Source organism: Nycticebus coucang, chromosome 11, assembly GCF_027406575.1.
Source record: "Nycticebus coucang isolate mNycCou1 chromosome 11, mNycCou1.pri, whole genome shotgun sequence".
Taxonomy (NCBI): domain Eukaryota; kingdom Metazoa; phylum Chordata; class Mammalia; order Primates; family Lorisidae; genus Nycticebus; species Nycticebus coucang.
The window spans coordinates 39,687,648-39,703,088 of NC_069790.1; the positions used below are offsets into that span (position 1 = coordinate 39,687,648).

The following is a 15,441-nucleotide window of genomic DNA, read 5'->3' on the forward strand; positions in this document are numbered from 1 at the left end:
TAGGCTTACACAAATAGAAAAGAAATCCCGTACTTTTGGCAGCCGAGACAGAGAAAAATATTGAAATGGAGTTATGTTTTGGAGTTGGGCAACATGGGCCTTGATACAGCTTTGATTTGATTTGGCAGTTCAAGAGAGGCCCCAACTATGACAGCTGGGCTGAACTACTTGGGAATCAATTGTGCCATTCCTTGGTTTAGTGATTGCACAATGAGGGGAGAAGCTACACTGGAAAGAAATAGTGGATTCATTTTCAGATATGTTGCCTTTGAGGCATCTGGGCTGCTTTTTATAACTGGGTTCACCACATAAAATATACTCCATAAGAGTTTTTTTATTTATTATTGTACAGTCCAAGTTTGCAAGATTCCACAAGCACTTTACTACTGGAAATGTTAAGAGGCAACCTCCTCCCCACTACTAAATCCAATAAGGACATTCGTTGAAACCCATTCGCCGGCTCTTTAGACGTGGTTGGCTACTGCGCATGCACAATACGAAACACAGGCTCCAGTCTCCCAGTTCTCCGAAACGCGAAAAAGCGGTTTCCCCCTGCTGGTCAGACTTGAGTTATGCAGCTCAAGGAGAGGAAATTCCTGGGGGCGTGGTAGTTGGTGATGACGTAACCGAGGGTCGGGGCAGTTATGATTTGGTCATCAGCGCGCGCCGTGGGAAACCTGACAAGCAGCATGGCTGCAGGTTGTACAGAGGTGAGACTGCCGAGGAAGGCCTCTGATGGGTCCCTGATAGGATCGGAAGGCGTCCTGCCTTGCCTAGAGCTTCCTACCTATGCTGCTGCTTGTGCACTGGTGAATAACCGTTATTCCTGCTTGGTGGCCGGGCCACACCGAAGGCACATCGCGCTGGCGCCTCGCTACCTTAACCGGAAACGCACCGGCATCCGAGAGCAGCTGGATGCGGAGCTCCTTCGCTATTCCGAGAGGTAAAAAGGTCTTCTTACCTTTTTTTTTTTTTTTCTCTGAGCAGGCAATGATATAGCGTGGGCCTACCGCCCATTTTTTGCGGGGGGGCGGGCACGGGAAGAGGTAGTGGGTGTATTAGGTGACCGCGCAGAAAGAAAGGGGTGAAAGATGAGTTCGCACCGGTCTCCAGGTTTCCAGAGTCGCGATCTGCCTCTTAAAGCCAGCACCCCGCACTGGCAGAGACCTGTACAGCATGCCTTTCGTCCTTCGGCGGAGAAGAAAACTTAAAGGAGAAGTTGAAGTGTTTGGCGAAGGGAGCGGAGAATTTCGCTCCAGAACCCTGTTGTATGAGGAAGAATACAACAGGGGTCCGCAGACTTGGTAGGCCTGTTTGGCACTGAATGTTACATTTAGCCTCTTTCAGGTAATACTGTATTTTCTCATTTGGCAATGAAGATTTGGTATGCAGTACTTTGGTAGATTTTCTCATTCCATAGAAGATTGCACATGAAGCATAAGTACACTGTTTAATTGTACAACATGAATGACAGATTTTGTTTGTTTGGGCCCTGTTAATTTCCCCGGAATTTTTCTCTCGGACCCTATCGGGGATGAGTAAAATACCATTAGTTTTGCTTTGTTTTTATAGAGTTTATTCATTCGGACTGATGAGCTTATTGCTCTTGGGAGAGAAAAGAAACCAAAACACTCTTTGTGCCTTTAAATTAAGGTATTCAAAAGTGATATGAAAACTCAGAATTATGGGGGTGTGAGAGGATATGTTTTAGTATTATTCTGGACTTGATTCAAAAGAAGGGCTCAAAAACTAGGGTGAGTGGATTCCCTAGAGTTCATCTTTGCCCTTCAGAAATTCCATGAATTCTCGGAAATTGTAGGAATTTATTTTTTTATTAAGTCATTTGTACACCATAAATACATGTGCCATTATGGGATTCGATGTGTTGATTATTTGTACAAATTGGAGTGCTTACATCCTACTAATCAACATAGCTTTCACCTCATTTACCCAATTACAGCATTAAGACATTTGTGTTCTACACCTGATAGATGCAACTTGTACTTGCAATGTGCTCCATAGGTGTAGTCCCCCTACAATCCCTCTCTCTATCACCCCCCCTCCTTCTTTTTCCCTCCCCATCTCTCCTTCATCCTAGGCTATAGTTGTGTTTCATTTTTAATATGTAAATGTGAGTGATTATAAATTGGTTTCACAGTAGTACTGAGTACATTGGATATTTTTTTTTCCATTCCTGAGATACTTTACTAAGAATATTTTCCAGCTCCATCCATGTAAACATAAAAGTGGTAAAGTCTCCATTTTTTTAATGCTGCATAGTATTCCATAGTATACATATACCATGATTTATTAATCCATTCATGGGTTGATGGGCACTTGGGCTTCTTCCATGACTTGGCAATTATGAATTGAGCTGCAGTGAACAATCTGGTGCAAATATCTTTATTGTCAAATGATTTTTGGTCCTTTGGATATACACTTAGAAGAGGAATTGCAGGAACAAATGGCAGGTCTACATTTAGATCCCTGAGTGTTCTCCAAACTTCCTTCCAAAAGGAATGTAATAGCTTGCATTCCCACCAGCAGTGCAGAACTGTTCCCTTTTCTCCACATCCACGCCAACATCTGTAGTTTTGGGATTTTGTGATGTGGACTACTTTTACTGGAGTTAGATGGTATCTCAGAGTAGTTTTGGTTTGCATTTCTCTGATGATTAAAGATGACGAGCATTTTTTCATGTGTCTGTAGACCATGCGCCTGTCTTCTTCAGAGAAGCTTCTGTTCATGTCTCTTGCCCACAATGAAATGGGATCACTTGTTTTTTTCTTAGTAATAAGTTTGGGTTCTCCATGGATTCTGGTTATTAGAACTTGGTCGGAAATATAACTTGCAAAAATCCTCTCTCATTCTGAGGGCTGTCTGTTTGCTTTACTTATTGTGTTCTTGGCAGTGCAGAAGCTTTTTAATTTGATCAGATCCCAGTAATGTATTTTTGATGTTGCTTCAACTGCCAGGCCAATTTTTTCAAGCGTTTCCCCTGCACTCTTTCTAAGAATTTTTATAGTTTCATGTCTTAAGTTTAAGTCCTTTAACCAGAGAGAGTCAATTTTTGTTAGAGGAGAAACGTGTGGGTCCAGTTTCAGTCTTTTACGGGTTGCTAGCCAATTCACCCAGCACCATTTATTGAATAGGGAATCTTTCCCCCAATTTACATTTTTAATAGGCTTATCAAAAATCAATGACAATAAGTGTCTGGGTTCACCTCTTGGTCTTCAATTCTGTTGCATACATCTACCGCTCTATTTTTGTGCCAGTACCATGCTGTTTTGATCACTATCGATTTATAGTATAGTCTGAAGTCTGGAAGCGTGATTCCTCCCGATTTGTTTTTATATCTGAGTAATGTCTTGGCTATTCGAGGTTTTTTTTGTTTCCATATAAAATAAAGTACTATTTTTTCCAGGTCTTTAAAGTATGACAGAGGTGCTTTAATAGGGATCGCATTAAATCTGTAGATTGCTTTAGGTAATATAGACATTTTAACAATGTTGATTCTTCCCAGCCATGAGCATGGTATATTTTTCCATTTGTTAAACCTTCAGCTATTTCTTTTCTCTGAGTTTATAGTTCTCTTTATAGAGATCTTTCATGTCCTTAGTTAGATACACTCCCAGATATTTCTTCTTCTTTGGCACTATTGTAAAGGGAATAGAGCCCTTGATTGTTTTTTCCCCTTGACTATTGTTGGTGTATATATAAAGGCTACAGATTTATGAGTGTTAATTTTGTATCCTGAGACGTTACTATATTCCTTGATCACTTCTGGGAGTTTTGTAGTTGATTCCCTGGGGTTTTCCAGGTATATAATCCTATCATCTGCAAAGAGTGACAGTTTGATCTCCTCTAGTCCTATTTGGATCCCCTTGATTGCCTTCTTTTGCCTGATTGCCGTGGCTAAAACTTCCATTACAATGTTAAAAAGCAGTGGAGACAGTGGGCATCCTTGCCTGGTTCCTGATCTGAGTGGAAATGATTTCAATTTTACTCCATTCAATATGATATTGGCTGTGGGTTTGCTGTAGATGGCCTCTATCAGTTTAAGAAATGTTCCTTCTATACCTATTTTCTTAAGCGTTCTGATCAAGAAAGGATGCTGGATATTGTCAAAAGCTTTTTCTGCATCAATTGAGAAAATTATATGGTCTTTGTTTTTTAATTTGTTTATGTGAAAAAATGATATTGGCTTTAATATTCAGGGGCTTCCACTTTAACTCTAATGCATCCCTTACTATACATCCACCATCAAGTACAGAAATTCAGCAATGGCGGATAATACCAAAATTGCCTGTGAGTCAGTCTTATACTCAAGGAAATACACAAACATTTTCCTTGCCAAGTCTTATTATTTCTCTTTCTACAATAAGTAGATTTCAGATAGGTAGCAAATAGAGAAAGGTCAACTTATTCCTCATACGTAATTGGGCATTTTGTTTCTGAATATCTATCTCAAATAGTCATTATCTTCGCCAGCACCTTGGAACCCTTGTGAAATGGGACTGCTAATAGTTACAAACTAATCATATGCTGTTGTGTTTTTGATATGGGTGATGTATTTAGGAGATACATGCATTTTGGATAATTAGAATAGCTAATCGGTATGACAGTGGCTTAGTTTAAAAGAGAATAAAAGATATTTTCTCCTTCTTTTACAGCCTCTCAGGTGTCCCCATTGCATATGATAACATTAAAGTTGTGGGTGAACTAGGAGATATTTATGATGATCAAGGGCACATTCATCTTAACATTGAAGCAGATTTTGTTATTTTCTGCCCAGAACCAGGGCAGAGGCTCATGGTATGTATATCATTTTTTCTAGCTTTCTTTGTATATGTCATTTAGAAAATTTTAAGAGATTGTATAGAGAGAGATTGTATAGAGAAATTTAAGAGATTTGGAATAGATTGCTATTGTGGGCAAATAAAAATTATTTTACAATAAAAAAACTAGATTTTGTTAGTTTTAAACTTCAGGGTCCTAAAATGCATGCCTACACACAACATATGTCCCGTCCAATTTATTCTTTGGATTAGTACCGGAGTGATCTTAAGGGAAAATAATCAGTTATTATTGTTATCATTTTAAAATTTTTTAGTTCCAAACACTTTTTCTTTATAAAGGATTCAAAGAGTATAGCATTATATAAAACAGGAGTAATGAAAATGAATGAGTGAGGACAGGGTAGCTAGTTTGTGCCTTGGAAATGAAGGCTCTGGGTGGAAGTTCTTCCAGGTTTTCAGAAGCTAGAAATGGAGAAATTGATGTGAAATCTACTAGAGTATATACGTTTATCCTTTTTACTTTCCTTTCTCTTCTTCCAGTAGTGCTACGTGTGTATACATATGTTCATATGTGTATGCAAATTTGTATGTGCATGTGTATATATATTCCTTTCTCTCGAAGTAATAAGATTTATAGAATTGCTTAATCTAATAGATAAGAATTGTTAATTAACCCTTGTTACTGTTAATACAAATATTGATCAGATTTAACTATGAAGAAATCCACAAGGTATTTGTAATATAATTTTTTTTTTTGGTATCAAACTAATGGAAATAGTTATCTTTTGCCTGCCAAACTGGGATCATACATAGAACTGTAATCCATACATACTATTAAAGTTGGCAGTATTTTTGTATTCTAACATTCTCAAACTCCCACCTGTTTTGGGTAAGTTATTATTATAAATGTAAACATGCATATGGAAATAACATTCAAGTTGTAAAGAAAGTGTGGAATGCAAAATGTCCCCTTTATTCTATTACCTGTACGAGTCAGTCCTTAAATACTTTTAACCAGTTATTTTCAATTCGTATTTGTGTTTAGTGAGATTTAACTTACATATAATAAAATGCACAGATTATTTTGTTCATTTCAATAAATTTTGGTAAGTCAATATATCATTGCATCTCCAAGAAAGCTTCTCCTGCCCTTTCCTCGTTAATTTCCACTCTATCCCAGATATAGCTACTATTCTGATTTTGTTTATTGTAAATTAATTTTGCTTATTCTGTAATTCCATATTAATGGATATAATTGTCCACTCTTTTAAAATTTGACTTCTTTTAGTCAGCATATATTTTTGAGTTGCATCCATGCTCTCGTGTGTATTGGAAGTTTATTCCTTTTTATAGCTCGTGATATTAAATTATATATGAGTATATCACAATATAATTATTCATTTTCTTGTACATTTGGATTATTTCTGGTCTGGGGCCATTATGAATAAAGCTGTTGTGAACATGTTCATTTCTCTTATGTGAATAACTAGAAGTGGAAGTGTTAGGTCACAGAGGAGATACGTGTTTATGATAAATTATTGTCAGACTAATTTCCCATTTAGCACTTCCAGTTTCTCTGAATCCTTGCCAACATTTAGTGGTATTAGTCTTTTAATTTTACTGATAGGCATATAGTGGTGTCTCATGATTTTAATTTGCATTTATTTCATGAGTAATTTTTATATGTGAAAGGCCTACTCAAGTACTTTGCCCATTTTTAATTATTAAATTTCAATAGATCCTTTTTAATATTGGTAGAAATCCTCTTCAGATAAATGTATTGTAAATATTCTCCCCCACCCCAGTTTGTGACTTGTCTATTAACTTTTAATGGTATCATTTGATGAACAAGTACTTTTAATTTTGATGAGTTCTAATTTGTCATTTTATGCTTTTATGGCTATTGCTTTCTGTATCTTTTCAGAGAAACTTATGTATACCCCATTTGTGAAGATATTCTTCTGTAAACTTTAAGAAGCTCTTAGTTTTAGCTTTTCTGTTTAGGGCTGTGATGATTCTTAAGTAATTTTTTGTATGTAGTATGAAGGCCTTGAGATTTCATTTTCTTCTCCATGTAGCCATCCAGGTGTTCCACATCTACATATTCAAAAGACTTTTTTTCATTGAGTTTTTTAGTTGATAGACTATTTTTGTAGCAATTTTAATTTTACAGAAAAATTCAGTAGAGAATACAGAGTTCCCCTATGTGCCCCCCAAATACACATTTTCCCTTATTACTGACATCATTTTGTGTTAGTGTGGTACGTTTTGTACAGTATTGACCAATATCAATACATTGTTATTAAAGTCAGAAGTTTAGGCTTGGCGCCTGTGGCTCCGTGGTTAGAGTGCCGGCCCCATGCACCAGGGTGGTAGGTGTGAACCCGGCCCCACCTGCTTCACAAAAAAATAACAAGCCAAAGTCAGTAGTTTACGTTAGAGTTCAGTCTTTGTGTTACACATTCTATGAGTTTTGACAAATGCTTAGTGGCATGTGTCACCATCATAGTATCCTACAGTTTCACCCCCCTGGGAGTCCCCTGTGCTCCCCCTATTCATTTCTCTCTCCTCTCAATCCCTGGGAATCATTGATCTTTTTACTATGTCCATGGTTTTGTCTTTTCTATGTCACATAGTTGGAATCATACAGTATATATCCTTTGCACATTGACTTCTTTCACTTAGCAATTTGCATTTAAGATTCCTTTGTGTCTTTTTATGGGTTGAGAGCTTATTTATTTTTATTGCTGAAAAATATTCCATTTTTACTGATGTAGCACAGTTTATTTAGACCTTCCAAAAATTACCAGTGAGGACACCAGACTTCTGATAATGACAGATAAGGAAGTTTTATTATGTCACATATGTAAAGGGTTGCTGATGTTAAACAGCATTGTGTATATGTCAATATTATTTAGAGTCCTCTGCTTTGGAAAATGTAAATTTTTGTTTAATATCTCGGGGTCTTTAGTTATATACCTCGTATATGTTAGTCTCAAGGGGAAAAATAAATTTTGTGGAAAGTTTTATTTTAAGCTTAAAATCAGCACATACATTTTTTTTTTGTGGTTTTAAAGCTTTTAATAATGTTTTTTGTGAGTTAGCCAAAATAGCCATGCTCAAGATTTGCCATAAAGTGTGCAATTTAAAATGTAATGTGAGTCCCAGTTATAAAAAGTATATGCTTCTGCCTTGAGGTCTTTTCAGATGTAGGTCATATCAGAGTACTTTTTGCTTGGTTTTAGTGTGGTTAATAATTTTAGAGTAATAATCTATTCCCCAAGGAATCCTCCAATGGTGACTAAGGTGCTTTGGCTGGGGGGGAAGGAGTGATTAGTAGTTTATTCAGTTAGACAATTGATGTGCAATTACTTATTAAATAACATTTGAGCCTTCTAAAAACTTGGTAGTGTTATAAAGTGATGTTTTGGTGTGGCATGTGGTAAGTTTTAATTGAGGTAAACTTTTTCTATATTAAATTATAGAAGAACCTCTGTAAGTTGACTATTCAAGGGACGGTCACAAACTAGTCAACATACTGAGGTGGTGAACATAAGGAACTAGGCCTACTGTACTAATACACACATGGTGAGTGTTGGGTCTATGAAAATTAGGTCAACTTAGCGAGGTGGTCAACTATGGAACTTCTGTTGTATATCATTAATTTGATATTTTCTATTTGAAGCTCATGAAGTTTAGTTTACCTTTAACTTTGTGGATCTCTTCTTAATGTTTTATCTTTTCTTCCTCCTTCTCTCCAGGGTACAGTTAATAAAGTGTCTTCTAGCCACATAGGCTGTTTAGTACATGGGTGTTTCAATGCTTCCATTCCTAAACCTGAGCAGTTGTCAGCTGAGCAGTGGCAAACTGTGGAGATAAACTTGGGTGATGAACTAGAATTTGAAGTATTTCGTTTGGACTCAGATGCTGCTGGAGTATTCTGCATTCGGGGAAAACTAAATATCACCAGGTTAGTTCATCATCACATAATTATCATTGGCTACTTGATCACCTCTCCTTAATTCTGACAGTAGTGGACACAAGCTACTCTTTTAAAAAAAATCTATTTATAGTAGTATTCATGCTTTCAAATCATAAAGTCAATATACATAGTAATCTTACTCTATAATAATGTATCAAATATATATATACTCTACCATTCTATGTCTAGCTAGCTGGTCTGTATTTTAATAACTCAATTTTGCTTTTATTTTCTAGTTTGTTATTTTTTTAATTAAAAGTTGATCTCTGAACTGGAAACTACTGAAAGCACAATTATATGTGCAGTGCTATTAGGCTGCATTTATTATTTTTACATATTTAAAACAAAAAAATATTTGATTATTATCTTTGCCAGGAAGATATTTAATTTTTGTGTTATTCTATATTGAAATTCTGAAAAGAATCACTCTGATTTTGAGCGTAGTTCCATGGGACTGAAGTTTGGGGTGGAGGACAACTCTTGGAATATTGTTGATATTAACAATTTTTTCTAGATTTTGCCTTTAGATAATAAGAATATGGGTTAACATTTTGGAATAGCTGTCTGCTAGAACTTTCTGTGATGACGCAAATGTATATGTGCATAGTGTGCTCTAGCAGTGTGCCTAGTGTGAGTGAGGAACTGACTTTTGAACGTTATGTGATTGAGATGAATTTAAATCATGACATGTGCTGAGTGCTGGTGTCTAAGACTGTGCAGTTCTGGAGAGAGAGCTACTGCATTAATGCTTGTTTTTATTTTCGTGATGTAAAATAATTCATAGCTTTGAAGTAGCATTGCCTCAATATAGATTAAGTAGAACAATGGACTGTTATTTGAAGCATCACTGAAATAGCAGACAGGACGCTCCATTACTTTGATACATATCAGAAGCATATTTTCTCTCTCTCTCTGTTTGGCTAAGAAGCTTGGGTATCATGATGTTTAATGTTCAGTGACCAAATTTTCCTGAATCAAACCAAAATTTAGAAGACATGTTTTAACAAGATTTGTATGTCATTTTTATTGACAGTCTTAGAGAAATATTTTATAAACAAAGGATTTAACATTTAATGTTAAATGTAACATTGTTGAATTTAACATTCAACAGCTCACAGATATTTCAGTGGGCTGAAGGATAATAGGGTAATTGATGCCGTAGTTACATGTGTTGTACTGTTGTCATTATTTAGAAAATTTTAGCATATTGACATATTCTTCATTTAATTTTGGCCTTTGGTGCTTATTGCTCTGTTAATTCTTTTAAACTTTAATTTGCAGTTTACAATTCAAGAGCTTAGAAGTTTCTGAAGAAGTAACAGAAACTGGCACTGAAGAAGTTGTTGAAAAACCTCCAAAGAAGAAAAAGAAAAAGAAAAAAGACCCAGAGATGTATGAAGTGGACGAAGTTACCACAAAGCAAGCAGATTTTACAGATGACACCCCAAAGGAAGAGTCAGACCTGCAGGTTACAAATAACGTGAATGGCCTCTGTGAGGAAGAGCCAAAGAAAAAGAAGAAGAAAAAGCACCAGGAAAGTCAGGACCAGGACCCTGTTTTCCAAGGCAGTGACTCCAGTGGTTACCAAAGTGACCATAAAAAGAAAAAAAAGAAAAAAAAACACAAAGAAGTAGCTGAATTTACCCCACCTTTGGCATGCTCACCAAAAAAGAAAAGGGAAAAGTAATTTTCTTTAGTGCATTTTAAATATGGTTCAGATTTTAAGAGATTGATTTATACGCAATAGATGTGAAAATGTTTTGAATGATATGCAAAGCTTATATAGGCCAGTAGTTTACAAAACAGGGAACACTTGATTAAGAGTTGTAGATTCTGTTTGCTAAGTGTTATAAAACTGACTATAAGTTAATTTGAGGAGTACCAATACTCTTAAAGTGTCATTTTATAGTATACACAATAAAAAGGTAAGATCTCTCACTCTTGAATCTTACAATCTTTCAGGTTTTACCCTTTACATAAAACTATTTCTATAATCCCAAGACTAGCAAAAAGATTTTATGATACAGTACTATTCATATCATTAAAGAATGATGTGATAAAGAATTAAAGATTTAAGTTTGGGCTTTTGATATGACTTGAATAGGTTTCACCCTTAGTCACTACATGCTATTTTATTTTGCTTTTTAAAAAACTTAGGACATTTACCACTTTAAGGTTTTCTTTTATCATGGCTACTATAGTATTTCTGTTACTTAACTTCGAAAGATTTGCCAAAGAAGCTTCTGAAGTCTCCAGAGATCTTAAGAACTCTACCACTACTGACTGTGTGGGAAACAAGATCCACTATTCTTTCCTTCCTGGTGCCTGTGTATCATTTTCTTTTTTCTTTACTTCTGAGAAGTCCATAGTAACGGCTATTCTCTTATATTTATTCATTTGTGCCTCAAGCATTCTCATTTTGCTGTTTTAGAAAAGAGTCTGATGAAGATAGGATAAGTGTGATTCTGACTAGTGGGACATTTTCAGACAACTTAGTAATGATTGGAATAGGCTACTAGAAATTGTTCTGAAGGGGAAACAGTGTACTACTTTCATTGAGAAAGTGCGAAATGTGTGTTGACTAACTGGAAAACACTGAGTAATGAAATGACAAGCTGATTGAGGTTGGGAATTGATGCATGGCCATATCCATTCATTCAACAGATATTTGAACCTGTGCTTTGTGTAACACATTCTAGTAAGGCCCAGGGATATGCTAGCAAACAAGGTAGATGTAGTTCCTTCCGTCAGGGCCTGACACAGGAGAAACTCAGAAAGGTATGTGCTCACGCACACACAGAGTTTGAGCAAGAAAATGCAGAAAATGAGTTTGTCAAATGCTGTGAAGAGGAGGATTGTCTCATGGTTATCTGTGTTAGTATCTGTACACAAGAATGATTGAATTAAATTCCTTATGTCAGCCATTGATCTAGTACATAGTGCTGGTTTCACAGTTTAATGTCTGGTGATGAATAAACGCTGCTAGTGGCATATCATGATCTAAATCTCTAATGGCAGGACGTAGAGTCTGCAGAGTCACAACATTTGTCTGCAAGTCATTGTGCCAGGCAATGGAAGGGTTTAACCGGGTGTCTTTTATTATAATTGAAATTCACATGAGTATTAAGCTCTGCGAATGTGGCCAGTCCGAATTGAGATTTGCTATCTGTATAAAGTATGTAACAGATTTTGAAAATGTAAAAAAAGAATGTAAACTATCTCAATTTTTATATTGGTAAAATTATATTTCGGGTATAATGGTTTAAATAAAATATAATTAATTTGAGCTTTTTTTCAGTTTATTTTTCTACAAAAAGACAAATGCACATGAGGCTCAAATTACCTTTCTTTTGGACAGTGCTGTTTTAAAGGAAATATGAATTGAAAAAGGTTGGAAACAGCTCTGTTATCAGGATTTAACATCATGGGATACCCAGAACATGTTCAATCAATGCTTCTCTCAAAGTTTAAAATTTGAATATATAATTATAATCATGTTTGACAATATAGATAATTAATATTTAGTAAAACAATTCTGACTCCCTGTCTTATCTGTTTATGTTGCTGCAAAGGAATACCTGAGGCTGGTAATTTATAAAGAAAAGTGGTTTATTTGGCTCACAGTTCTGCAGAGGAGCATGGCACCAGCACCTGCTTCTGCTGAGGGCCTCCATTCACAGTGGAAGGTGAACGGGAGCCAGCATGTGCAGATTGCATGGCAAAAGGGAAGGGAAGAGAAAGAATCAATGCCAGGCTCTTTCATTTTTTTTTTTTTTTTTTATTAAATCATAGCTGTGTACATTAATGCAATCATGGGGCACCATACACTGGTTTTATAGACTGTTTGACACATTTTCATCACACTGGTTAACATAGCCTTCCTGGCATTTTCTTAGTTACTGTGTTAAGACATTTATATTCTACATTTACTAAGTTTCACATGTACCCTTGTAAGATGCACCGCAGGTGTAATCCCACCAATCACCCTCCCTCCGCCCACCCCCCCCTTCCCCTTCCCCCTATACTTAGGTTATAACTGGGTTATAGCTTTCATGTGAAAGCCATAAATTAGTTTTATAGTAGGGCTGAGTACATTGGATACCTTTTCTTCCATTCTTGAGATACTTTACTAAGAAGAATATGTTCCAGCTCCATCCATGTAAACATGAAAGAGGTAAATTCTCCATCTTTCTTTAAGGCTGCATAATATTCCATGGTGTACATATACCACAATTTATTACACCATTCGTGGATCCATGGGCACTTGGCTTTTTCCATGACTTAGTAATTATGAATTGGGCTGCAATAAACATTCTGGTACAAATACTTTTGTTATGATGTGATTTTTGGTCTTCTGGGTATGTGCCTAGTAGAGGAATGATAGGATTGAATGGCAGATCTATTTTTAGATCTCTAAGTGTTCTCCAAACATCTTTCCAAAAGGAATGTATTAATTTGTGTTCCCACCAGCAGTGTAGAAGTGTTCCCTTTTCTCCACATCCGCGCCAACATCTCTGGTCTTGGGATTTTGTGATATGGGCTAATCTTACTGGAGTTAGATGATATCTCAAAGTAGTTTGATTTGCATTTCTCTGATGATTAAAGATGATGAGCATTTTTTCATATGTCTGTAGGCTGTGCACCTGTCTTCTTCAGAGAAGTTTCTCTTCAAGTCCCCTGCCCAGCCTGCGATGGGATCACTTGTTCTTTTCTTGCTTATATGTTTCAGTTCTCCGTGGATTCTGGTTATTAAACCTTTGTCAGAGGCATAACCTGCAAATATCTTCTCCAATTCTGAAGGCCGTTTGCTTGCTTTACTTACTGTGTTGTTGGCTGTGCAGAAGCTTTTTAGTTTGATCAGGTCCCAGTAGTGTATTTTTGAAGCTGCTTCAATTGCCTGGGGTGTCTTCATAAAATACTCGCCCAGACCGATTTCTTCAGGGGTTTTCCCTGCACACTCTTCTAGTATTTTTATAGTTTCATGTCTTAAGTTTAAATCTTTAATCCAGTGAGAGTCTGTCTTAGTTAATGGTGAAAGGTGTGGGTCCAGTTTCAGTCTTCTGCAGGTTGCCAACCAGTTCACCCAGCACCATTTGTTAAATAGGGAATCTTTTCCCCACTGAATGTTTTTAATTGGCTTGTCAAAGATCAAATAATGGTAAGTAGCTGGATTGATCTCTTGGTTCTCTATTCTGTTCCAGACATCTACTTCTCTGGTTTTTTGCCAGTTCCATGCTTTTTAGATCACTATCGATTTATAGTATAGTCTGAGGTCTGGTAGCATGATTCCTCCTGCTTTGTTTTTATTTCTGAGTAATGTCTTGGCTATTCGAGGTTTTTTCTGATTCTATATAAAATGAAGTATTATTTTTTCAAGATCTTTAAAGTATGACAGTGGAGCTTTAATAGGGATTGCATTAAAATTGTATATTGCTTTGGGTAGTATGGACATTTTAACCATGTTGATTCTTCCCAGCCATGAGCATGGTATGTTTTTCCATTTGTTAACATTTTCAGCTATTTCTTTTCTTAGAGTTTCATAGTTCTCTTTATAGAGATCTTTCACATCCTTTGTTAGATCAACTCCCAAATATTTCATCTTCTTTGGCACTACTGTGAATGGAATAGACTCCTTAACTGTTTTTTCAGCTTGACTATTGTTGGTATATAGAAAGGCTACCGATTTATGAATGTTGATTTTTCCAGGATCTTTCTAACAACCACTTCTCTTGGGAACTGAGAGTAATTACACATTCCTAGGACAGTAGCACCAAGCTATTCTTGAAGGATCTGTACCCATGATCCAGACACCTCCCACCAAACCCCACTTCAATATTAGGTATCAAATTTCAACATGAAACTTGGCAGAGCCAAATAAATCATATCCAAACCATAGCCTCTCACCCATCCCCATACATCAAGAAAAATGTTATTAAGTTTAACGGTATTCATGGAAAAATATATTATGGCTTAGGAAAATCAGCACATTCCCACGTATTTTTATTTTGCATCAAGTAGTACCTGTGCCAACTGTGCTTTATGAAGGAGAGAGGAATACTGAACTTGAAACTGAATTTGCTCATGCTTTTTTCACATTATGAGTAGCTTTAAAAACTCAGAACTGGCCATTTGTCCTGCCTAGATATAGTAACTATTTTTTGTTTTTTCTTCATACAAAAAACGTGATAATGGTGTCTATACAGTCTTCAAAACATTTGTCACATGTCACATGTTACACTAACCTAGGCTTTATCTTTTCTGTGTTGGACTTTACTCACTAAAACTCTCTAGTCTGGATCCCTTGCCTTCTCCCCAACTCCTGTCATTCACCAGCTTTACCCGAATGTCCTACCTTTTGGCTTCTTGGAGTCAAATTGAAAGAAGTAAAGATTTAGTTGTCTTGGGCCACACATTAAATAAATGTACAAACAAAAACTTATGCATCAGGGCATTCAAAGAGTCTTTTTTTGTTTTTTATTGTTGGGGATTCATTGAGGGTACAATAAGCCAGGTTACACTGATTGCAATTGTTAGGTAAAGTCCCTCTCGGAATCATGTCTTGCCCCATAAAGTGTGACACACACCAAGGCCCCACCCACCTCCCTCCATCCCTCTTTCTGCTTTTCCTCCCCCTGCCCATAACCTTAATTGTCATTAATT

At 36.4% G+C, this 15,441-nt stretch overlaps 1 protein-coding gene across 1 annotated transcript; it reads left to right on the forward strand.

Moving 5' to 3' along the window:
- The first annotated feature begins 651 nt into the window (after positions 1-651).
- On the forward strand, positions 652-12,547 carry POLR1F (RNA polymerase I subunit F). Its single transcript, XM_053553823.1, has 4 exons — positions 652-943; positions 4,674-4,815; positions 8,561-8,769; positions 10,063-12,547. Exons 1-4 carry the CDS (start codon positions 690-692, stop codon positions 10,466-10,468), a joined length of 1,011 nt encoding a protein of 336 aa, XP_053409798.1. The 5' UTR covers positions 652-689; the 3' UTR covers positions 10,469-12,547.
- The last annotated feature ends 2,894 nt before the right edge of the window (positions 12,548-15,441 follow it).

Bases quoted from the DNA above. Each gene is read 5' to 3' on its own strand.
- POLR1F (XM_053553823.1), top strand. From the start codon at position 690: ATGGCTGCAGGTTGTACAGAGGTGAGACTGCCGAGGAAGGCCTCTGAT. The intron at 944-4,673 runs GTAAAAAGGTCT...CTTCTTTTACAG, and splicing joins CTCCTTCGCTATTCCGAGAG to CCTCTCAGGTGTCCCCATTG. The intron at 4,816-8,560 runs GTATGTATATCA...CCTTCTCTCCAG, and splicing joins AACCAGGGCAGAGGCTCATG to GGTACAGTTAATAAAGTGTC.